General features: G+C 34.1%; 1 protein-coding gene across 1 annotated transcript; it reads right to left on the bottom strand.

Moving 5' to 3' along the window:
- Nucleotides 1–557: 557 nt before the first annotated feature.
- LOC124831231 (protein ZINC INDUCED FACILITATOR-LIKE 1-like) lies at nt 558–15,083 on the bottom strand. The gene is made up of 17 exons (XM_047305153.2): nt 14,867–15,083; nt 13,082–13,122; nt 12,518–12,578; nt 12,324–12,426; nt 12,135–12,237; nt 11,931–11,984; nt 11,789–11,851; nt 11,584–11,633; nt 11,402–11,477; nt 10,996–11,181; nt 10,787–10,874; nt 2,137–2,222; nt 1,944–2,051; nt 1,766–1,810; nt 1,595–1,683; nt 1,370–1,413; nt 558–1,017 (listed from the first exon to the last, which is right to left on the bottom strand). Exons 1-17 carry the CDS (start codon nt 15,081–15,083, stop codon nt 905–907), a joined length of 1,527 nt encoding a protein of 508 aa, XP_047161109.1. The 3' UTR covers nt 558–904.
- Nucleotides 15,084–24,301: the final 9,218 nt, after the last annotated feature.

Genomic DNA, 24,301 nt, shown 5'->3' with positions numbered 1-24,301 from the left:
GGAAAATTCTAAATACTTCCAACACTATTTTTATAAACGAAAGAGAGAGAAGTTATAACCACAATAACATGAAGACGAGATATGATTGTCTATTTTTTTTTTAAGTAGAAGAAAAGAGAATTAGGACACTTTTATATTTTTTCATACTACTTATTAAGTTTTTTTAATGATAAAATATAAATTTATTGTTTCTTCTCATTTATCAGTTGTTTGTTCCATTTTCAAAAAAGAAAAAGCAATGAATTGTTTTTACTAGTTTCTCACTTGTTTTGTCTATATTTTTAAGAAGAAAAACTGGTAAATTCTTTTTTATTTATTACTTGAGAGTGAAACATTAATCAATATTTTTAGTAAATAAAGTTTTATTATTTGTAATGTAAATTTTTTTAATCAAAAAGAGAATTTTAAAATAAGTATATCTTTTCTTTAAGTCTTTATTATAATTAGATCAAGTTAACTAACTTTTTAGGAATATCAAATGAAATCTTAAACTATTATATTTTTTATAAACAATTTGACGTATTCCACTATAACTATAATATTTAATAGACGTCAAAAGTCTATTTTAACATAACCAAACAGTATAATATGCAGTTAACCACTGCACCAACTTAAGAAAAGATACATTCACCACCTTGACAAATAATTTTAACATAACCAAATAACCAAACAATAATAATGTATAACAAACTCACAAGTTTGATCAAGCTCATCCCAAAGATTGTTCATTTTTTTATCTGATTTTGTTTTTCTGTATGCCTTTTTACATTGAATAGGTGCCATAAAATCAGATTCATAATCATTAGTCCCAATTTATGACAAACTTGATGAACCAAAGTTACCATCACTGCCCTCAAGAGAGAACAAAAGCTAAGAGAAAGTTCTTCGGCAAATTTGATTGGTATCAGTGTAACTGATCTGTGTCCATTTTCTTTTTTTCAACAAGGAATGGTTTGAACATCATTAGTAATCCAAGTGCTTCAACCAAGTTCAGGACAAAGAACATCATGTGTGTCCCTGCAAATAAATGTATAACACTAAGCTCCTAGTAATATAATGCAACTGGTAAAAGAACCAATACTCTTGATAACTACTTTTACATTATATTCAGTGTAGCTATAAAATAGTTTCTACTCAAACAGAGCAAAAGTTTAGACAAAGAATTCACATTTGATTTGATCCAAAACCATTAAAATAATCGAAATGTTATATCTGACCTTGTTAGCACTCAGATTAAAAGTAACAACATATTTTATGCTATCTGAATGTGAAAAGAAAAACTTTTGACATATAAAGTTACAAAAAGAGTGTTCCCATATGTTATATATGAAAGAAAAACCAGAACAAATAAATTAGCTGATCATCACACCTGGGAGGAATGAAGCATTCATCCGCTTCTGTGACCAAGTTAATCTGCATTCACCATCATCATATCAGAAAATTAGAGATTGAAAGTATATGGATAAAAACAAAACTCTGCTAATGAAATAATATTCAACTGTTGAAGTGTTTGTTCAGAACTAGTTAAACTGGTAGTGCACAAAAACTAGCTATTTCGGTATGGTATGGTTCTTTCAATCATAGGAAAACTTACACTGTACCACCTGCAGCAGGGCCAATAGCATTGAATAGAGACATGCATGTCATAGCAATTCCATTAGCGGCACCTCTTTGGTGTTGTTTCTGTTTTCCAAATCAACATGTTAGAAATCTGCTCTCCACAATTTTATAGAATCAGAGGACAAATAATTATCCAAAAAGTTACCACTGCTCGGTTTTGTAGAAGGATCAAACCGGTGGTAATGGTGATCTAGATAAAAATGAGTACATCAGTCAAATTTGTATCATACAGAAACAATTCCGAATCAAGTAAACTGATTTAGTGGGTCTGCTATATTCCAGTTCTCAAACTCGCTAATAAATGATTACAGAATTGCACTTACAGACAGAATATTCCTTAGGATTGAAAAAATACTTAGCACTATGTATAGTGCTAAGCCTGACAACAATGCTATGAAAGGGTAACTTTGCAAAAGAGGGATGGTTAATATCTGCATAAGGAAGCAAAGTAATAGGACATATTTCAAATAACAAAATGTGAAATAAAATAATTGCCTGAATCAGATGAAAACTCACAGATGAGACGCGGGCAACAGAAATAGGTCCAGTAGCTTTTTCCACAGACGGATATATGCCAATTTGGTAAATGATAAGTGAAAGACCTGAACATTTTCGAAGTCAGTGAATAACATCTGTTGTGCAATACGAATATACAGATCAACAGTACTATGTAAAAAATTTTACATTTTTGTGTCTGTCAAACCCAAAGTACATCTTTTATATGAAATATAAAATGAGGGGTTAAAAAGTGGATTTTAAGTTCAACTCAACCCTTATAAAAGAGTAAAACATACATATCTTGTGTTACGTACCTGAGATCGATACCTAACGATCCAATAATTTGAAGTATAACCTCCTTCAATTACTCTGGGAGCATAACCTCCCTCACAAGACGGCAGCCGCCGGTTAACAACTCAATAATCAAAAGCATACTTTTAACCCTAGACTCTCCCTTTATTTATATTAATTATTTCTTAAATAAAATATTTTCCTAGAATAAAATCTTTTCCTAAAATAAAATATGAATATTGTTCTAAATAAAATATTTCCCTATAATAAAATATTTTCCGGGAATAAAATATGAATATTGTTCTAAATAAAATATTTTCCTAAGATATATTCTTATTTACTATAATTATTTCTAAATATTTCCGCATATCCTAACTGTTGTCCAAGTTAGGATAGTCACTCTTCAACCGATCAGGTGCAGCTCCTGTTCGGCTTTGCTTCCCCTTGTAGGGATAAACTTAAATTTTAGGGATTCATTAAAATCTTATTTTATTGGTTTCGGGTTTAGTAATATTTGGATTGATTTTGATAAAGATAAAATAGATATAGGTAGTTTTGATTTTTCTTTTATTTAGGAGAGTATTATTTTATTTTATTGATATAAGATAAAGATAGATTAAGTAGATTTTATTTTAAGTTAGTTGATATTCTATTGTTAGTTTTTATTATTTGTACTTGGCCCAAGACCCTATTTGCACCTATTTAAAGGTTGCCAAGGTTCAATGAAAAGTAACCCTAGTGAATTGAAGAGTATTATTATTTGTGTGGGTCACGTTTTTCCCAATAGTGGTATCAGAGCTTTATGCTCTGAGTACAGAGAGAGAGGAGAGAGTCAAACGCCGTGAGAGAAAAAGTGAGTGCTTGATTTTTTTGTGAGAGATGACAAAGGTATTCAATGGGATGAGTGTGGCACAATTGTCGGAAAATACCAATTACAACAATTGGTCTTTGTAGATGAAGGTTCTTCTTGGATCCCAAGACGTATGGGACATAATGGAGGACGAGTACATTGAACCCGCAGATGATGAGCATCAGACAGTGAACCAGATTGCTACATTGAAATAGACACGAGTGAAAGACAGATCGGCTTTGTACTTTCTGTATAATGCAGTGGATGAATCTGGATTCAAGAAAATAGCTAATGTAAAGTCAGCAAAAGAAGCATGGGAAATTCTGAAGGTGGCATACAAAGGAGATACTCGCGTGATGCAGGTCCGAGTACAAGCTCTCAGAAGAGAGTTTGAACATATGGAGATGGATGAAAATGAGGGAGTTGCCGAGTTTATAACTCGAGTGCAGAAAATGGCCAACCAACTCGGAATGAATGGAGAAGAGGTTTCTCCTAATCGGGTTGCAGAAAAGATCTTGAGAAATCTGACGGATGATTTTGAAAGTATCGTGGTCACTATTGAAGAGACAAAGGATTTGTCAACTTTCATTGTGGAGGAGTTAGCAGGGTCATTAAAAGCCCACGAATTGACGAAGAAAAAGAAAAAGAGGGAACCCGACGATCAAGCACTACAGGTACAGTTTGACTCGAATAAATCTCGGATTACTCAAAGCCGAGGTCCTGGCGGTAGAGGGCGAGGAGGCATAGGACGAGGTGGACGTGGCCGAGGTAATTTTGAGAATGATGATGAAGAGCAAACTGGTCAGCAGAATTGGCGTGACCAAGGACAAGGGAAAGGTCGAGGAGATCGGTCAGGAGTTGAATGTTTTAAGTGTGGCAAGCATGGCCACTATGCAAATGAGTGTAAATCAAGCAAGTGCTACAATTGTGGTAAGGTTGGCCATATTGCAAAGTATTGCAAGACCGAGACAAAGGGGGAGACAAATCTCCTTACTGAAGATGTTGAAGAAGAGTGTGGAATCCTGTTGATGGCAAAGAGCTCGAATGCAATGGACATGGAGAGCCCGATCCCAACAATAGATGAAGTGATCTCGGTAAAGGATGCAACAATTGTGGAGAAGGAAAATCTGAAGAAAGAACTCAAACAAAAAGATGAAGAGATTCAGCGGATAGGGAGACTTCTAGATGAACAGAGGGTTGAGCTTGAGGAGCTGAAGAAGGCGACTCTTGAAAAGGAAGAGAAAGCATATAGCATTCATGAACCAGATAAAAATAGGAAAGAAGAAGATGAAGAAGGGATGAAGGTTGATGAGATTTCTACCAACTCGGTATGGTATCTAGATATTGGGACAAGCAATCATATGTGTGGAAACGAGAATTTTTTTATAAACTCACCAAAGTGGAGGCCAAATTTATGTCTTTCAGAGATGACTCTAAGGTGGTCGTGAAAGGGCGTGGAACAATTCGACATATGCAAAAGAATGGACGAGTTGGAAAGATTAGGGATGTTTACTATATTCTGGAGCTGAAAAGCAATATTTTAAGCATGAGTCAGATAATTGAAAAAGGTAATTCAATTTTTATGAAGGACCAGGTATTGTATTTAGAGGATAAGCATGGTCGTCTAACAACCCAGGTAAAAGCAAAGAAGAACCGGTTGTATGAACTGGAGCTGAAAATCTTGGAGAGAAGATGCAAACCCGGAGTGGGATGATGCACATGGAAAGCTAAATGAAGGAAGGAAGAATTTAAGTTTATGGGGGAGTTTGTTGGGAAAAACTTAAATTTTAGGGATTCATTAAAATCTTATTTTATTAGTTTTGGGTTTAGTAATATTTGGTTTGATTTTGATAAAGATAAAATAGATATAGGTAGTTTTGATTTTCCTTTTATTTAGGAGAGTATTATTTTATTTTATTGATATAAGATAAAGATAGATTAAGTAAATTTTATTTTAGGTTAGTTGATATTTTATTGTTAGTTTTTATTATTTATACTTGGCCCAAGGTCCTATTTGCACCTATTTAAAGGTTGTCAAAGTTCAATGAAAAGTAACCCTAGTGAATTGAAGAGTATTATTATTTGTGGGGGTCACATTTTTCCCAAAACCACCCTACCGTTCGGCTCCAGCTCTTCACCGCCTTTTACCATTCGGCTTGACCTCTTCCTGCCTTCCACCGTTCTTCTTGCTTCCTCTTGCCTCCTACCATTCGGCGCCCCCTTGCCTCCTATCGTTCGGCTCCCTTCTATCCTATTACTCAGTATCATATCATCTTGTGTGTAGGAATAGACATTAATCGATAGTCTGATAACAACATATTAGGGTGCAGAACAATAAATATGTTAGAATAATTACTGTTACATATCATCATTAAGGCTAGTCTGTTAGACCAGTAATGAGTAGTAGCTAGTTCTGTACCTAAAGGTATAGTGTTGTACCTAGAGGTCTAGTGTAGACTCTTGGTGTTCCATGTACTCTTGCTTTTCAATATATATAGAAGATAATGAGAGGGATCAGTTAAGCCCTCAAGAATATATTTTTACAGTTCTTAATCTCAAGTTGGTACCAGAGCAGGTTCATCCTACTCTAGTTTCTGTCCTGGGTTGTCTACCAGCATTGTCATTGTCGTTCGCATCTGTCCGGTGCCCTTTGTCGTTGTCCGAGGTTGAAGCTCCCCTTGAAGAAAACCCTAAGAAAACCTCTCGGTTTTTTGGTTCCTCACTACCGCGTTTTTTCTTTCTCCTATTTTTATCAAGAATGGCGTCTGGAAGTGTTCTTTCTTTCTCTGGAAGTCCCTCCATTACTTTCGAAAAGCTAAACGGAAAGAATTATCTGTCTTGGTCTGCTGCCGTGGAAGTGTGGTTCCTCGGTCAAGGACATTATGACCACCTTGAGCAGGATGGAAGCCAAATACCTTCTGAAAAGGCTGAACAATGGAAACAAGCAGATTTCCAATTGTGTGCCCTATTGTGGCAATCTGTGGAACCCCGACTTTTGATATCTCTTAGAGATTTCAAATCATGTCACTCTTTTTGAAAGAAAGCTCAAAGCATTTTTGCTAATGATATTCAACATCTCTATGATACAGCAAACAAGCTTGCATGTCTCAAAATGACGGACCATGATATGGTCTCCTTCATGACTGAAGCCCAAGCAGTTGTGGAAGAGTGGAGAATGTTCTTGGAAGTGGAATCTTCGGAAGACATCAAGAAGAAGCTTGACAAGTATTATATGGTGATGATCCTCCGGGCTTTACATCCAGATTTGAATCATATAAGAGATCAACTTCTAACAAGTCATGAGGTCCCTTCCTCGGAAGCCTTGACCACACGTCTTCTTCGTGTTTCAGTGCCTCAATCTCAGGAAGCTCATGAAACAATGGAACCATCTGTCATGGTTGCCACGCGAGGAAGAGGAGGACGTGGAGGTCGAGGACGTCCACAGTGCAATTACTGTAAGAGGGTGGGTCACACCCAAGAAAATTGCTACTCCTTGCATGGTTTTCCTTCAAAAACCGCCAATATCTCTAAGGTTGAAACTCCCACTTCCGACTCCAAGTTCACTGAGGAAGAGTATCAAGAGTATCTGCGATTAAAGTCTAACAGCTTGACCCAATCATCTCAATCCCCAAGTACATCCACAGCTTGTATTTCTCAATCCATGGAAGGTCAAAATTCATGGGTAATTGACTCGGGTGCTTCTGATCACATCTCTAGTAATGCCTCATTGTTCTCAACCCTTTCCCTCCAAGAAAAACCCCATTTCATTACTCTTGCAAATGGCTCTAAAACTTGTTCAAAGGGAGTCGGTCAAGTCTCCCTGTCTCCCTCTCTCATTCTGAAATTTGTTCTTTTTGTCCCTAATTGTCCATTCAATTTACTTTCCTTAAGTCAGTTAACCAAAATGTTACATTGTTCAATAACTTTTGATTCAAAATCTTTTGTTATACATGAGCGTGGCTCGGGGAGATAGATTGGAAAAGGATATGAAGTTAGAGGTTTATACCATTTTGGATCTCGTCCACGTGTATCCTGTGTTGCAGCTCTTCCCCTTAAAGTGTTACATGACCAATTTGGCCATCCTCACTTGTCAAAGTTAAAAAAGACGTGTCATGAACTTAGTGGTCTTCAGACTTTAGAATGTGAGTCTTGTCAACTAGGAAACATGTTAGATTTATCTTTCCTAAAAGGTCTCAATCAATGTATAATTCTAGTTTTTCTATTATTCATTCTGATGTCTGGGGACCTAGTCGCATCTCTTCTTTTGGTTTTAGGTATTTTGTTACATTTATTGATGAGTATTCTAGATGTACTTGGGTTTATCTAATGAAAGATCGCTCTGAATTGTTACCCATCTTCACATCCTTTTTGAATGAAATCAAGAACCAATTTAGTCAAGTAATTAAAATCTTAAGAAGTGATAATGCTAAAGAGTATTTCTCCTCCACTTTTTCTGCAATCCTTAGCTTCCATGGTATTTTGCATCAGTCCACTTGTCCTCATACACCCCAGACAAAATGGTATAGCCGAAAGAAAAAATAGACACTTGGTTGGAACTGCTCGTACCCTTTTGCTTGGTGCCCATATTCTTGTTCATCACTGGGGGATGCCATCTTAACTGGATGTTTTCTTATTAATAGGATGCCCTCCTCCTCTCTCAATAATAAAGTCCCTTTCTCCATTCTCTTTCCCAATGATCTTCTCTTTCACACCCCTTCTCGAGTTTTTGGTTGTGTCTGTTTTGTTCACGACATGTCTCCGGGGCTAGACAAGCTCTCCGCTCGTGCGATCAAATGTGTCTTTTTAGGCTATTCTCGGCTTCAAAAAGGGTTCCGGTGTTACTCTCCTGAAACCAAGAAGTACTACATGTTTTCCAATGTTACATTCTTTGAACAAACACCTTTCTTCTCTCCATCTGTTCAAGATGTTCATATCCTCCAACAGGTCCTTCCTCTTCCAGTGGTTGAGTCCAATATCTCCAATGTCTCAATCAATCCAAGTCATGCTCAAGGTCCTCCCGAACCTTCCTCTCCACATATTGATATCTTTCGCCACAGTACCCCGATTAGTAGTCCTCTTCCAAAAAATGGTGGATCTCTTCCTTCAGATTCTTCTCCCTCACTGCCTCCTGCCACGCCTCCTGGTGAAAATGATTCTAGTTGGCCCATTGCTCTCAGAAAAGGTACTCATTCCACTCGAAACCCTCATCTCATTTATAATTTTCTTAGCTATCACAGACTGTAACCCTCCTTTTATTCCCTTTTATCCTCAATGTCTTCTGTGGTTATACCCAAAAATGTGAAAGAAGCACTTGATCATCTTGGATGGCGACAAGCCATGATTGTAGAAATGCAGGCTCTAGACCACAGTAATACTTGGGAGCTTGTGTCACTTCCTCGAGCAAAAAGGTTGTTGGTTGTCGATGGGTATATGTAGTTAAAGTCGGCCCTAATGGTGACATTGATAGGCTAAAAGCCCGGCTAGTTGCAAATGGGTACACTCAGGTTTATGGCCTTGATTATTGTGACACCTTTTCTCTCATGGCCAAGATGACTACCATTCGTCTTTTCTTCGCAATGACAGTCATTCGTCATTGGCCACTTCATCAATTGGATATCAAAAATGCCTTTCTCCATGGTGATCTTGAGGAAGAAGTTTATATGGAGCAACCTCCTGGGTTTGTTGCTCAGGGGGAGTCCGGTATGGTTTGCAAATTGCACCAATCTCTATATGGGCTCAAGCAATCACCACGTGCTTGGTTTGGAAAATTCAGCTCCATTGTTCAAAAATTTAGGCTAAAACGCAGTGAAGCAGATCACTTAGTCTTTTATTATCATTCGTCTGTCGAAAAATGTGTTTACTTAATAGTATATGTTGATGATATAGTCATTACAGGAAATGATACTGCTGGAATATCTCAATTGAAGGAGTACTTGTGTAGACATTTCCAAACCAAGGATCTTGGAAGCCTTAAATACTTCTTAGGCATTGAAGTAGCTCAGTCAAAAGAAGGAGTTGCAATATCCCAAAGGAAGTATGCTTTGGATATTTTGCAAGAAACAGGCATGATTGATTGTAAACCGGTTGACAGTCCTATGGACCCAAAACAAAAGTTAACAGAGAAGAAGGTGAGTTATTCTCCGACCCGGAGAGATATAGGAGGCTAGTTGGAAAACTAATCTATCTCACTATTACAAGGCCGGATCTATCTTTTGCAGTTGGAGTGGTTAGTCAGTTTATGCAAGCTCCATGTGTTGGCCATTGGAATGCTATCATTCACATTCTAAGGCATGTGAAAAAGGCTCTCGGGCAAGGGCTGTTATATGAAGAAAAAGGAAGCCTTTAGGTATCAGGATATTGTGATGTCGATTGGGCAGGTTCTCCTATTGATAGACGATCTGCTACTGGATATTGTGTTTTTCTTGGAGGAAACATTATCTCATGGAAAAGTAAGAAACAAAATGTAGTGGCTCGATCAACAACTGAAGCTGAATATAGGGCAATGGCGTCACTAACACGTGAATTTATATGGGTGAAGCAGTTCCTTCAAGAGATTAGCTGCTGTGACATCCAAAGTATGAAGATGTATTGTGATAACCAAGCTGCTCTTCACATTGCATCAAATTCAATGTTTCATGAGAGAACTAAACATATAGAAATTGATTGTCATTTTGTTCGGGAAAAGTTATTGTCAAAAAAAATATGTACTGAGTTTGTTGGATCAAATGACCAACTTGCAGATGTGTTGACCAAGTCATTAAGGGGACCTCAGATTGACTTTATTTGTTCCAAGCTTGGTACATACAATCTGTATGCTCCAGCTTGAGGGGAGTGTTAGAATAATTACTGTTACATATCATCATTAAGGCTAGTCTACTAGACCAGTAATGAGTAGTAACTAGTTTTGTACCTAGAGGTCTAGTGCTGTACCTAGAGGTCTAGTGCAGACTCTTGGTGTTCCATGTACTCTTGCTTTTCAATATATATAGAAGATAATGAGAGGGATCAGTTAAGCCCTCAAGAATATATCTTTACAGTTCTTAAGCTCAAGTAAATCCAACAAACATTTTCCTATGATAGTTTGTCTTTATGACTTTGATACCATGAAGTGAATTTTAAATTAAATTCAATTTTACAAAATTGGTTTGTAATCGATGTAAAACTTCCAATAATATATATATATATATATATATATATATATATATATATATATATATATATATATATATATATATATATATATATATATATATATATGAAAAGATGTGCTCTCATTATATGTCCAATAACCAAATTATAGTAACTTCTTCATATCAAAATAATGTTTACCATATATGCACAAAAAATATATGATACCAGAGATGGCTATAACATTTTATACTTATGTGAAGTTTGTGAACCCAAGTCAGTAAAATTCAGCAAGACCAGTTAGAAAAACAGTTGCAAGGATCTCATATGGCCTAATGTAAACTTATAAAATTTGAGTCCAACAGTAATTAGAATCTATTGTTTTTTCCAGAGATGCACCTGATATTGAAAGAACATTACCGACATCATCAGTAGTAAAGTTTAAACCCCCAAGCCTTTGAGGACTAACAGCCCATAACGAGAAAACCTAAAGAAAGCAAGAAGGATGAATGTTGTTCACTTAGAAACACATGGAAAAAAGCAGGAAATATCCAAACAAGATATATAAGGACATGCATAGAAATTTTTAACCTCATTGAGTATCATACCTCTAGATAAGCAACTTCAAGAAGTGAGAAAATGCAATATGGAATGATAGATGACATTAATGGCCAATTAAGGAAGAGGTTTTCGTTCTTTTGGATCTTTTCAATGCCACCACCACTGCTTCCATTTTCCAAAGCTTTTGCATCATCTATGGATTCATCACTACAATTGTGCTTGTGGAGTGTTTCCTGCAGGTATTTTACCAACAATATTGTTTCAGTAGACGAACTAAAAGAGTATAAGAAGCAAAGAAAAAGTGCGGATAAGCTGAGAAAGGCATACACAAGAAGGATTTTTCATGATAAAATGTCATCCTTAAAATGTTAAAATAACATGCACCATACATAATAAAGAGGATAACAAAATGTTTAGTCAATGAAGACATATGAGGGATTGTAAGATACATACTGGAATCCAGATGCAGCCAATAGCTACTACAAATGCAAGTGCTGATATTACAAAGCTGGGTAGGAAGTATGGGAACCTGCAAAATGATTCATGTTTGGGAAAATGAAATCAGCACATCATTAAATGATAAAAGGGTAGAAAGAAAAAGGAGAGATGAAAATTGAATCCAAAATACCACTTACTTATCCCAAAAGGAATCCTTTGGAAATATTTGAGGGTACTTTTCTACCGGCTACAATTAAATTTTTCCGATGTATTAGAAAATGACAGATGAATTATTTCAAGCGTCTCTGTTCCTCAACTAAATACAGAATTTGAGGTGTCATAACAACTGTTAGAAACTAATATCTACCATATGCTCTAGATGAAAAAGAATATAAATAGTACCTTAGACAAATAGCCTCCCAATGCAGGACCAATAACTAAACCTACTCCCCAAGCTGAACTTACCTAAACCCAAATCACAAATTCAATTACTAATGTGGAAAATCAGTTCTAAGAACTAGGTAGAATAGCTGGTGAAGCTTACTGTTGAGAGTCCAAGAGCTTGGTGTTCTTCTCGAAGAAGTTCAGTAGTATAGGCCTGTTGAATAAATAAGTTAGGAAAATAGATGTACTAATGGAAATTGAATGAGATTGAACAAGCTAAATGTGAACAAATTCAAAATTGGTATCCAAGAACTTGTGGATGAAACATGAAATTGGTATCTGTTTGGAGTGGAAAATATGATACCTTCACTGGTCCAATCAAACAATTTAAACTTCCCAGAAGAAACCTCACGATAACAGCCATCCAAAAACTTGTGCTTAGGGCAAATAGTGTGTTGAAAATGACGCTGAAATCAAGTAAGCATCGATGATTATAGGAAACTTCAAAGCAAAACATAAAGAAAACATGCAATTCATTGACTTATATACTTACACTGAAATAATTGATATAATTATAACAGGTTTTCGTCCAATGCGATCAGCTATAGTTCCCCAAAATAAAGATGTCAAACATCTGCCAAGCATGTATACAGAACCTGCAACATTTTGTATCATGCAGACATCACAAATAAATCGCTTACAAGAATTGAAGACTTCAAAAAATGAAAATACTAGAAGAAATCTTACCCAAATAACCAGCGTAAAAACTAATATCAGCTTCTGTTTTTGCAATATTAAAATCCCTTACCTGAAAATAAATTTTAAATCATTGAGGACATGTGCACCAACATAAAGTTAATCATTAATCAGTTTTATTTCTTGAGTAACTCATAACAAATAACAAAAAAGGAGGAAGAACAATAACCAATTAAAAATTGACTTTGGCGCATTTAACAGTTGCATTTATCAGTCTTTAACAGTTCTAATTAATGAGTCAGAATTACTTCTAAATTATGTAGATTGAACATTATGTAGTTGGTGAGAGTTAAACTCGTTCTATTTCTGTCTAAATTAATAACCTCCTATTCAACATAGCTTAAATGCACCCTTTTCAACAACCGACAAACACAACTAAGAGAATAGTTGTTGTGACAGATTTAAAAGAAAAATTATGTAACCAATTATTTATATTATATATAAAACTACTGAAACAATGACTTGATAACTGTGTATTCAGACAACTTCCAACAATGTCTGCAAAACCATAAATTACATCGAGTGAAAATGTTACAGTAAACCCTTTAAACTCACCATGAAATAAATGAATGGAAAGAGAGATGATATTGGCAATGCTGTACAGAACAGAATAAAGTGACATCAGCAATTGATTCAGAGCATCAAAACACCAATTTTCATTCAAAACACTAAAATCAAAAGTCCCATAAATGGTATTAATATATTGAAACTCAAAATTAATGGTGAGGAATTAGCTTAGAAAAATCTACTACAAATGCGACTAATACACAGGCAGAAAACGACAACGGTTAAATCCTCAAAACTCGGTTTTTTTCATATCTAGGCATATTTTGGACATAAATTACAAAAATAGTCAAATTTAAAGAAGTTGTGTGCTCCTCTCACGACTTCTGGGCAGCTTTGATAAGTGAAAGTCATCAGTTCTAGGAAGGAGTCCAATGTGATATAATTGATAACAATACATACGTAATCAATTACATTCATTATAAAAATTCAAACTCGCACCACACGTCAAATTAACGTAGACACTTCACTAAGTATGACATAGTTCAACCAAAGATTTGATACAGCTTGACTAAGATATGATACAACTCGACCAAAGTCTGATCTAGTCTAGCCAAGATCTACACAGCTCAATCATGATATGGTACAGCTCGGCGAAGATTTGATACAACTTAACTAAAGTCTGATTCAGCTCGGCCAAGATCTGACGCAATTCGGCCATGGTCTGATATTGCTTGTCCAATGTCTGAAAAAGTTTAGTCAATATATGAACTGGTCGGCCAAGTTATGTCAGACCTTAATCAGTTGTATCAGATCTTGTCGAGCTAAAACAAACCTTGATTGAGTTATGTAAGATCTTGGTTGAACTATATCATATCTTGGTCGAGCTGTGTCAATTGGATTAACTATGCTAATATGAAGTGTGATACTAATTTGAATTTTTATAATAAATGTAATCAATTATGTATGTATCATAATCGATTACGTTACATGAAAGTTGTTCCAAAGACAGATGACTTTTACTTCTTAAGACGGTTAGCGGAAGTCACGTGAGAATATACGAATTTTTTATTTGAAATCGTGAGACTACACCACATGTCTATTTTCATAATTTTTTTCAAATTTGTATATTTTAGTAATTTGTGTATGAGATTTGACTATGTACATAAATAAATAAAAAAATAAAAAAAAAATACCTGAAATCTCAAACAACGGGAAAAGTCACCTAAACATTTTTACCAATACAATTTTTTCATCCAATAAAATAAAAAAAAAAATACTTTAACACATTTTACACATTATTTTCTCTCTTTCATTAAAAAAACCATGGGAAATGAATGTAGGTACCTACCATTCTCCATAAAATATATCTGAGCATTCAAGAGAAAGATCAACCACTCACCCTAAGAGGTGACCTTTTTCCTGTTTTTCTTCAAGAAAAGAAAAAGGATGAACTGAAGTGTTTAGTATGTGTATGAGTTGCGCTACAAGATTTGAGAGACTAAAAGTTCTAACAAGAAAACTGTTGGATTTGAATCAATAAAAAGAACAAATGACAATAACTTGAAAAAGAAAGAACTTTTATTCAAACTGTTAGCAAAATACAGTGTAGTTACTATACACATAAAGTTCTTTTATGTAGAGAACCTAAAAAACAGAAACGATCGTTAAGCTAAACATAGTTTAATAAGTGCGTTAGAATAAAGCTCCAGTAATAGATGTGATATGTTCTTGTCTTGTGTTCTTTTCAGTAAAGGAATGACTTGAGAGCCAATGAACACAAAAAGCAGAAGCAACTTTTGCAGTATAATAGTAAAAAGAGAGTGAAATGCTTACAAGCACAGAGCACGAGCATCCACACGATGAAAAGCTTTGTGAAGAGTACAGAACGTCCGTCACTCAACTCTTTCGCTTCATCCACTTTACAACCGGGGCAGTTCTCGTAGTATTTCTTCTTCTTCTTCTCCAACAATGGCCGTTCAACATTCTTCTCTTCCATGTTTCTGAGATAACCCCACCACTGGTTTCTCTGTGCTCCCTTTTTCCTACACATTTTACATGCAGCATAGTTCAAACCCAGAAAAGATCATCGTTTCGTAAACTACCAGTCAAAGTCACTTTTTCTTCATGCTCATATCGAAAAACAGACATAGGTTGAGAAAACAAACATACACACGACCAAAGAGAACACTCTCGGACCTTGTTGTAGGTTTGGCGGTGCAAGAATGAACATCACACGTCCTTCTTTATATTTTAGGAATTGTATAAGAGCTAAAAAAATTGAAATTTCGAATATTTAATTTTTCTAATTTTAAAGCAAGTATATAGAATTTGAATAATAATATTTCATATTATTTATATTGGTCCAAAATTACTCTCTAATCAATAATAATAATTTAATATAGACTAATCATAAAATAACACTTAAAATGTTTGTAAAAAGAATATTGTAAAAATATCATTATCCTTATAATTTAATGAGTCGAATATAATTGTCACAACCACTCCTTTCCCACAAATTACTCTTATTTTTCTCTTCTATCATTTCTCTCCAACTCTTTCTCTCTGTCAAAATCTTATTTCAGCTTATTTTGGAAAAGTCATAGACAACTTTTTATTCAATAATTTCTTTTATCAAAAATAAGTTTTTATTTACTCTATAAATTATTTCTTTTTTTTCCATCAATCTTAGATAAATTAAATAAAAAAGTAATCTTCACTCAAACAAATAACATTACAACTGTATCTAATTTTTATTCAAACAAGCATATCTTTGCTCAAACTAAAACTATTTGAGTTAAGGAACCAATGTTAAATTGATATAAGTAATAGATTATAATTGAATAAACTTAAAGGTTTAAATTGTTTTGAAATAGTATTATATATTAATTTGAAGATATATATCTTTGAAAATTAGTTTGATTTTTCTCTTAAGGTTGATTCTCAAATATTTTTGTCCAAGCACAAGATTTTTGTTCAAGAGAAAATTGAACAAAAACCAGATTTTATTCTATAATATATTTTTTATCTAGTGAAATATATTTTTGTTCAAGCAAAAATAGGATTGAAAATTCTTACTTTTTTTAAGTGATGAATTTTTTTCACTTAAGCGAAAAATAGGAATACAACTGAACTTAGTTTCTCTCCCATTTTCATTTAAGAGAGCATATTTTCACTCCAGATAAAACTAATATATGAATTAAGGGACAAAAGGTTGAATTGATACGAGTACTATGATGCTTGAGCAATCCATTGTTTAGATTGATCATTTAAATTGTTTAGAAGTAGTATTATTGAAATGTTTTTGAAAATATCTTTGAAAACTTGATTGATTTTATTATTAATGCTGGATTTTCTCAAGTGGAGGATTTCTACACTTGTTTCTCTGTTCTCCCTTTTTCCTACACATTTTACATGCAGCATCAAACCAAGAAAATATCATCGTATCGTAAAAGACGTGTCAAAGTCACTTTTTCTTCAAACTCATATTGAAAAACAGAGAGAAACAAACATGCACACGATAAAGGAGAAAACTCTCGGACTTTGTCGTAGGTTTGGCGGTGCAAGAATGAAGATCACAAGTCCTTTATACTCTACATTAATGAATTATATTTAAGAGAAATATATTATTTGCATTATCATCTAATTAGAAATTTATATAATTAATTGGTTGAGTTTTATAATTAATATAAAAAATCACATCAATGATGATTTGCAATTAAAATTTAATATAAAATTACTTTACATGGTTAGCACATGAACACTATAATATTATTGATTTTTTTTTTTAACATCCCAATTTAGTAATATAAAACTACTAAAATAACATTAAATGGATAATGATATAATAAGAACTACAGGTTAACTATGAACAAAAATTTCTTCACCTGAAGAATAAAAGTTCATCCTAAACTGTAAGTTTCACTTCCAAACTCCCGCTGCGACAACTGAAAGATTGCATCCCTAAGCTCACACTATTTAGGTGATCATTGCAAAAGAGAAAGCAACATACAAAGACATACCACAGAAATACAAGGGTAAGCTAGTGTAATTTAATATTCATGTGGAAATACAATTCAAACGAGCAACTAGGATACTCATACAACATGTGTAAAACATATAAACATATATTGACCGACCACTTTAACTTCACTATCCGGACTAGTATGAATATGTAGCTTGAGGCCGTTCGTGCACCCGTGGGTGTAGTAATTGGAAACCCATTAACTGCCACACGAGGTTAGCCCGTTATCACTCACCGTAGGAGCCCCCCTAGGCTAGGGCCTCCTACTATTCTCACGACAAGACTTACCCATCTCTACTTGAGAATTGGTAATCATTAGAATGTTAGGATGAACGCCGTGGATTTTGCTGTCCATATTCATACTTTACCACCACCTTAATAACCAATCACTGAGACATTTGTCCTTGGAATTCTCTTTCATACCAGTTGGAACATCATACCTTATTTGAATATTAATACAATTTCTCATACATAGTAGATCAATGCAACTATAATAAGCAATTAGAGCCAAACAGTGAAATCAACATTTAAAGACTGAGTAACATTTCGTAGTAGAAGACCGAACGGGCAACAACACAATCCCTGAGTACGATCGAACGGTCAATGACCAGTCGGGCCTAAGCAAAGGCCGAACTCAGTTGAGGACCGAACGCTAGAACACCGCCGAACATTTAGACTATCCCGAACACTAAAGCTTAGTGCGAAATAATCAAAGTAACCGAACACTAAGGTTAAGCCGAACACTGGGTATAAGACCGAGTACTTAGACCATACCGAACACCAAGACAAGACCGATTACTAAAACTAGACCAAACACTGGTACAAGACCGAACACTATAATAACCGAATCACCATAGCTAAACCGAACACTTATAACTTAGACCGAATACTAATGTAAGACCGAGGACTAAGGTTAGACCGAACCCTAGTAGAAAACCGAGCACTACTAAGAGATCGAGTGCTAGTACAAGACTGAGCACTACTAAGAGATCGAGTGCTAATACAAGACCGAGCACTACTAAGAGACCGAATTCTAGTACAAGACCGAGCACTACTAAGAGACCGAGTGCTAGTACAAGACTGAGCACTACTAAGAGACCGAGTGTGAGTACAACACCGAGCACTACTAAGAGACCAAGTGTTAGTACAAGACCGAGTACTACTAAGAGACCACCCACCCATCTAAGATCGAACAGTCATGAACGAGTAACACTCTAAAGATACCGAACCCAGTTAATGACAGAGTATCGGAACATGGCTGAGCGGCCAATCAGCGCATGGTCGAGCGGTCAACAGCGCATGCTCATCTTTCTGCATAATTCTGCAGAACTTCTGCAGAATGATGAACACGGTAGACTTTACCAAAACTAATTTCCCAACTTCTAATCTTCCATACATGAATCTTATATCAATTTACACTTATCCAAGGGTACCTAAATCTTCCTAACATCATTCCAAAGAGTCCCATACCAGATTTCACTCCAAATTCTACATAATCAACAACTCAATGGCCCAAAATTCATTTTGCTACTTTTTACACATTTTAGAGGGTCTTAAAGGTTCTAACAGGTCCAATTACACTTCCTCAGACTCTCCTCACTGACCAAATTCACTCCCAATCCCAAACTCTCATTTCACCTACCCACTTCCTCAAGACCAGAACAGGCCGAACACTAATGCAGAGAAACTCCAACCAGTTCACAGGTTCTAGCATTTACAAATTCAACACAATTCAATCAAAAATTCAAGTGACACACATGCAACCATCCAAACAGTAATTTCATACATATGCAAAATCATCAAACAACATTCACATACACCATAAATTTATCAATTAAATTAACTAGCTTCCCTTACCTCTAACTGAACCGGACAACTTCTACAACCTTCAAGAATTTGTTTACTCTTCTAGGAAATTCTAAGAGCACCTATGAACCACCGATTGGTGAAAGAAGACCAACTGTAGAACCAAATCGAAATTAGAAAAAGAAGAAGGAGAATGGGGAACACATGCAAACAGGATTGTTCCTTGTATGCAGCAAAACCAAAAATCACTAAAAACTAGAGAACGAGACTTACCAATTCTAAATGCTAAACCTAACGGTGAAACAGGAAGACCTTGACACTAGGATCACTTAGGTGTCTGCTGATCGTCGAACAGATGAGCCACTGATGAGTAATTTTAGAGAGAAGGGGAAGCAAAGGTAGAGAATAATGTTTGTAGAGAGGTAGATCGTACTGACATAATGAGTTGAGTATTTTAAATTTCTATTATATTGTTAGCTTATTTTAACACTAAGTGCTCAGTCTCATTATTTTAATACATTTATCTACTCTTAGTAGTCTATTTTCTAGGTTCTTACATTTTTATTTCTAAATTTTAAATAAAAATGTTTAAAATTTATAGAAAAATATTGCAAATTATTCTTTTATTCTAAATTTTGAAGTCGACACCTAATGTAGGAAACCTACTCTAATAACATTTTTGTAATTCTAAAATGTATATTAGTATGTATAAACTAGTTTCAATGTGAATTAAAATTCCAATATATGAGATAAATAATATATAAAAACAAAATAAATTTATCATGTAACGATTTTGAGTTGATAATGGTGTTATACTCTTTTATATAAATTTGTTTATTCTTTGTTGATATAGAATTTTTTTTATGGTGTTTTTCTTAAAAAGAAAATCAATGGTTGTCAAATTTAATTAATAGTATTTATAGAGTGGTCACGAGCTACACTGCATATTTATTTTTTAATTTAATAGCACATGTACGTCGCTTGGTATGGAAATATATTTAAAATATATGGTCGAGGCACATGAACAAGGGAAAGTTTTATTTGTTAGAGAATTTTATATAATGACTACATTTATGCTACGTGGGTTTATATAGGGAAAATGATATATTAACAATAAAATTTCACGAATTTTGACAGGGTTGATGTGTCAAATTCCAAATGGATTTATAATTTTTTTTAAACTGACCTGGACAATTTTAAATTGAAAAATGAAAGTTGGAGAAATTGAATGGCGTGAGTTTTACCTTTGTTCTTCATTACAATATGAGATCAGAAAACTTAATTGTATATGGTTAATTTGTTTTAGGAAAAAGAAAAAGTTAAATCAGACATACATAAGTGGTCCGCAATGCGCATAAGTGGAAAGTGGCTTATGACATTTTGTTCAGTTTTTGTGAAACTTTGGTTAATCAAGGTTTATGAATAATCAATGGATTTTATTTTATATTTGTCACGAAAGTTATTACTGACTTACAGTTGACAAATATGACCAGAAAATGGTTGAATAGAGTAATTATTTTGCACGAAAAAAACAGTTAACAAATATGAATACAAAGTGGTTAAATACGTGATTATTTTGGAGGAAAAAAAAAAGGCAAAGCCGACATCAAACATGAGTGGTTCAGAATGCACAAATAAGTGGGGGTAGTAGAGTATTATTTTTTGTACAGTTTTAAGAAAATTTCATATAATTCATATTACAAACCGTCAACAATTTTCATATAATTCATATTACAAACCGTCAATGTTGTTGGAAATGCGTAAAATCTAGTACCAAATTAAAATTAAATTTTGTTAATGATAAATTGTCGGTAATTATTGAAGGAGAAATCTGTCAATAAATCTATCAGTATTACACAAAAGAAAAATCTTTCAGTAAATCTGTTGATAATAACCAAAAGAAAAATTCGTCGATAAATTTGTCAGTAATTACTAAAAGAAGAATCTGTCGATAAATCTGTCAGTAGAAGGAAAAATTCGTTGGTATTTGTCGAAGGAAAATCTGTCGGTAATTATCAATGGACAAATCCATCGGTAAAATATCCCGATCTGGTTCATATTCTTTCTTCGCTCTAAAAGGAAACGACAACGGTTATTTTCGCTTATACGTGACGGTTCTGCAACCAAGATATATACAGATGAGGCAAAAAGGTGTGTGCTTTTGCCTCGATTCAAATCCAACCGAGGCAATAGAGGGGTATTTTCTTTTTTTTTTTGGTGTTTTTATTTGTTTTCACATAACCAAAACCATAACTCTAAAATCGCAGACCCAAAACCCTAAATCACAGTGTCATTTTTTACGCTATCGTCGTCGGATACTCAACCCTTCTCTCTTGTCGTCGTCACCGGAGATCACTCGTGACGCATTGCCGTCATCTTCTCTCGCCATCGCGACACCGTTCGCACATAGGCTCGCTTAGAACTGAACACGCGTTTCCTTCAAAGGAGGAAAGCTTCTATGATCCCTCTTACGACGCTTGAACCAGGACGAAAGAAAAAGAGGAAAAGGGGAAGAAGAGAGTGGCGCTACCTCCTCTTACATCGCAAGTCAGAAAAGAAAGGGGAAAGGAGAAGGTCTACCTACGCAATGAAGGACCCTGAAAGTTCACCGCGAGCCACCATCGAAGGCGAGAACACGACTAAGTCGCGCTTCCACAATGCTGCTATTCTCACCGTCGTGAGGCGATTGTCTCTGCTTGAGACGCAGAATGTTCTCGCCCCCAAGACTGAGTGGTCCGCGAGAAGAAAAAGAGGAGAAGCTGGTTGCTCTGGAACAAAGAAGAGAATGGGAAAGAGTTTCCCATTGTGCGATCCTAAAGTAGGGTTTTCTTAGTGAAATCTAATTAGGGCTACGACATCGATTCTATAAAGAACCGATGCCTAAACCCTCTAAAAAAAATTCAGCTATTTTATGCATCGGTTCTTTAAACAACCGAGGTAATAGACCTTTGCGATAATTACAAAAATGTCACCGCACCAATTTTAGGCATCGTTTCTTTTTGAAACGAGGCATATACGTTTGTGATAATTACGAAAATGTCACTGAACCAGTTTTAAGCATCGGTTCTTTTTTAACCGAGACGTATACATTTGCGATAATTACAAAAATGTCACTACGTTATTTTTTGCTTCGGTTACAACTAAACTGATGTCAAATGCGCAAGTTAAAATCCTATTTCTATATTTTTTTGTACATCTTTAAGAAAATTTCATCTAATTCATATTACCGACGGTCAATATCTGTTGGAAATGCGTAAAATATGTCGATAAATTAAAATTACCGACGACCAAATTAAAATTAAATTTTTTCAATGGTAAATCGGTCGGTAATTACTGAAGGAGAAATCTGTCGGTAATTATCAAAGGAGAAATCTTTCAGTAATTATCGAAAGTAATATCTTTCAGTAAACCGGTCGATAATAATCGAAAGAAAAATCCGTCGATAATTATTGAAGAAAGAATGTGTCGATAAATCTGTCGGTAAATCTGTTAGTAAATCTGTCAATAGAAGAAAAAGTTCGTCGATAATTATTGAAAAAAATCCATCGATAATTATCGACAGACAAATCCATCAATAAAATATTCCGATCTGATTAATATTCTTTCTCTGCTCTCCTTCTTCTTCTTCCTTTTATTTTAATCCAAGGTCCAGAACATTTTTTTTTTCTCAAAACCAAAAACGTGCAAGGTCATTCGTCCTCTTTCTAGATTGAAAAAATCTTCTCCCTTTCTTCTTCTCTTTTGTGACTGTTGATATGCAAGGAGGGGAGGTGCCACTCCTTCTACTCCTATGTCTCGGTTCTGGGTAGTCTGCAAGGAGAGGAGAGGCTGGTTCGGCGCAAAAATCCTATTTCTTTCAAAATCTTATTTCACCTAATTTCGGAAAAGTCATAGACAACATTTTTATTCAATAAATATTTTACCAAAAATAAGTTTTTATTTACTCTATAAATTATTTCATCAATCTTAGTTAAATTGAAAAAAAAAATAGTTTTCACTTAAACAAAGATAATATTACAATTTATCTAATTTTTATTCAAACAAACACATATTTGCTAAAGCCAAAAAAAAACTATGGTTTAAATTGTTTTGAAATTTTATTATTGATTTGAAAATATCTTTGAAAACTAGTTTAATTTTGCTGTTAAGGTTGATTCTCTAATATTTTTATCCAAGCACAAGATTTTTGTTTAGAGAAATAGGGTTGAAAATCTTACTTTTTTTCTAGTGATGAATTTTTTTCATTTAAGCGAAAATAGCAGTACAAGTGAACTTAGTTTCTATCACATTTTCATTTAAGAGAGCATGTTTTCACTTAAGATAAAATTAATATGAGTTAAGGGATAACGGTTGAAATAATATGAGTACAAGATTATGCTTGAGCAAATCATTGTTTATATTGATCATTTAAATTGTTTAGAAGTAGTATTATTGAAATGATTTTGAGAATATCTTTGAAAACTTGATTGATTTTACTATTAATGTTGAATTCTCTAATAATTTTTCAAGAAGTGGAGGATTTCTACTCAAATGAAAATATATCATAAACTCAAACTTTAGACTATGATCTATTTTCGCTGAGCGAAATTGTAGCAAAAATAGTATTGAAAATAAATTTTGTTTTTGGTTTTATTTTTGCTCAAATAAAAATAGCACTACAACTCAACTATAGTTTCTGTTTAATTTTTGTTTAAGCAAATATATTTTTTATCAAGCTATTCTTTTTTTCGTTATATTCTCTTTTTATCTCTTTAACTTATTGTTTATAATTGACTTGTGATTTATTTGAAAGAGTTATATTGTATTACAATGTTTATAGAGACTAATGAAGTTTGTATGAATTTGAGGTCATATATTTGGAATGATATGTGAATCCTTGTTTAAGTGGTTGATTAAATACTAACAAAAGAGATCCCATGGTCTAAATCACACATACTAAAGTAGTAATGAGAAGCTAAGGAGAGATTTTTCACACAATATGATATGTGTAGACTTAGGTTGTGAAGCATTTATCCTAATTTAATGATTTATAGTTTCGCTTATAAATGAATGTCTTAGATTAAATCAAATGTTAATTTCTGATAGAATGTACTTAATATGAGTATTTTGAAAGATATAAGTCGATATTTTGCTTGTTAAATATTTTTATCAATAAAATTCATGTAGAGTCTATTAAATATTAATATTTCGATGAGATTAAATTATTTTTGTTATGTAATTATAATATTTTATTTGTACATATTTTATTAAGTAAAATTTTTTTTTCAATAATTTATCTAATTTTTTTCTTCTACACGAACAAATATAAGATGACAGATGAAATGTTCAGAAGAACAGAGTGTTCGTTTATTTTGATTTTCTTTGTATACATTTTTGTATTTTTATTATTATTTGGATGCATATTTAGGTTGTTTTATGTACTATAAATATTGTACAAACGC

This window comes from Vigna umbellata, chromosome 9 (genome assembly GCF_029865625.1).
Source record: "Vigna umbellata cultivar VRB3 chromosome 9, Vumbellata_1.0, whole genome shotgun sequence".
In the NCBI taxonomy this organism is placed as follows: Eukaryota; Viridiplantae; Streptophyta; class Magnoliopsida; order Fabales; family Fabaceae; genus Vigna; species Vigna umbellata.
The sequence above is the reverse complement of the archived record's forward strand: the minus strand, read 5'-3'. Positions and strand labels throughout refer to the sequence as shown.

Bases quoted from the DNA above. Each gene is read 5' to 3' on its own strand.
- LOC124831231 (XM_047305153.2), bottom strand. From the start codon at position 15,083: ATGTGTAGGAAAAAGGGAGCACAGAGAAACCAGTGGTGGGGTTATCTC. The intron at 12,427-12,517 runs GTAAGATTTCTT...AAAATGTTGCAG, and splicing joins TTTTTACGCTGGTTATTTGG to GTTCTGTATACATGCTTGGC. The intron at 2,052-2,136 runs GTGAGTTTTCAT...TTCCTTATGCAG, and splicing joins CTGTTGCCCGCGTCTCATCT to ATATTAACCATCCCTCTTTT.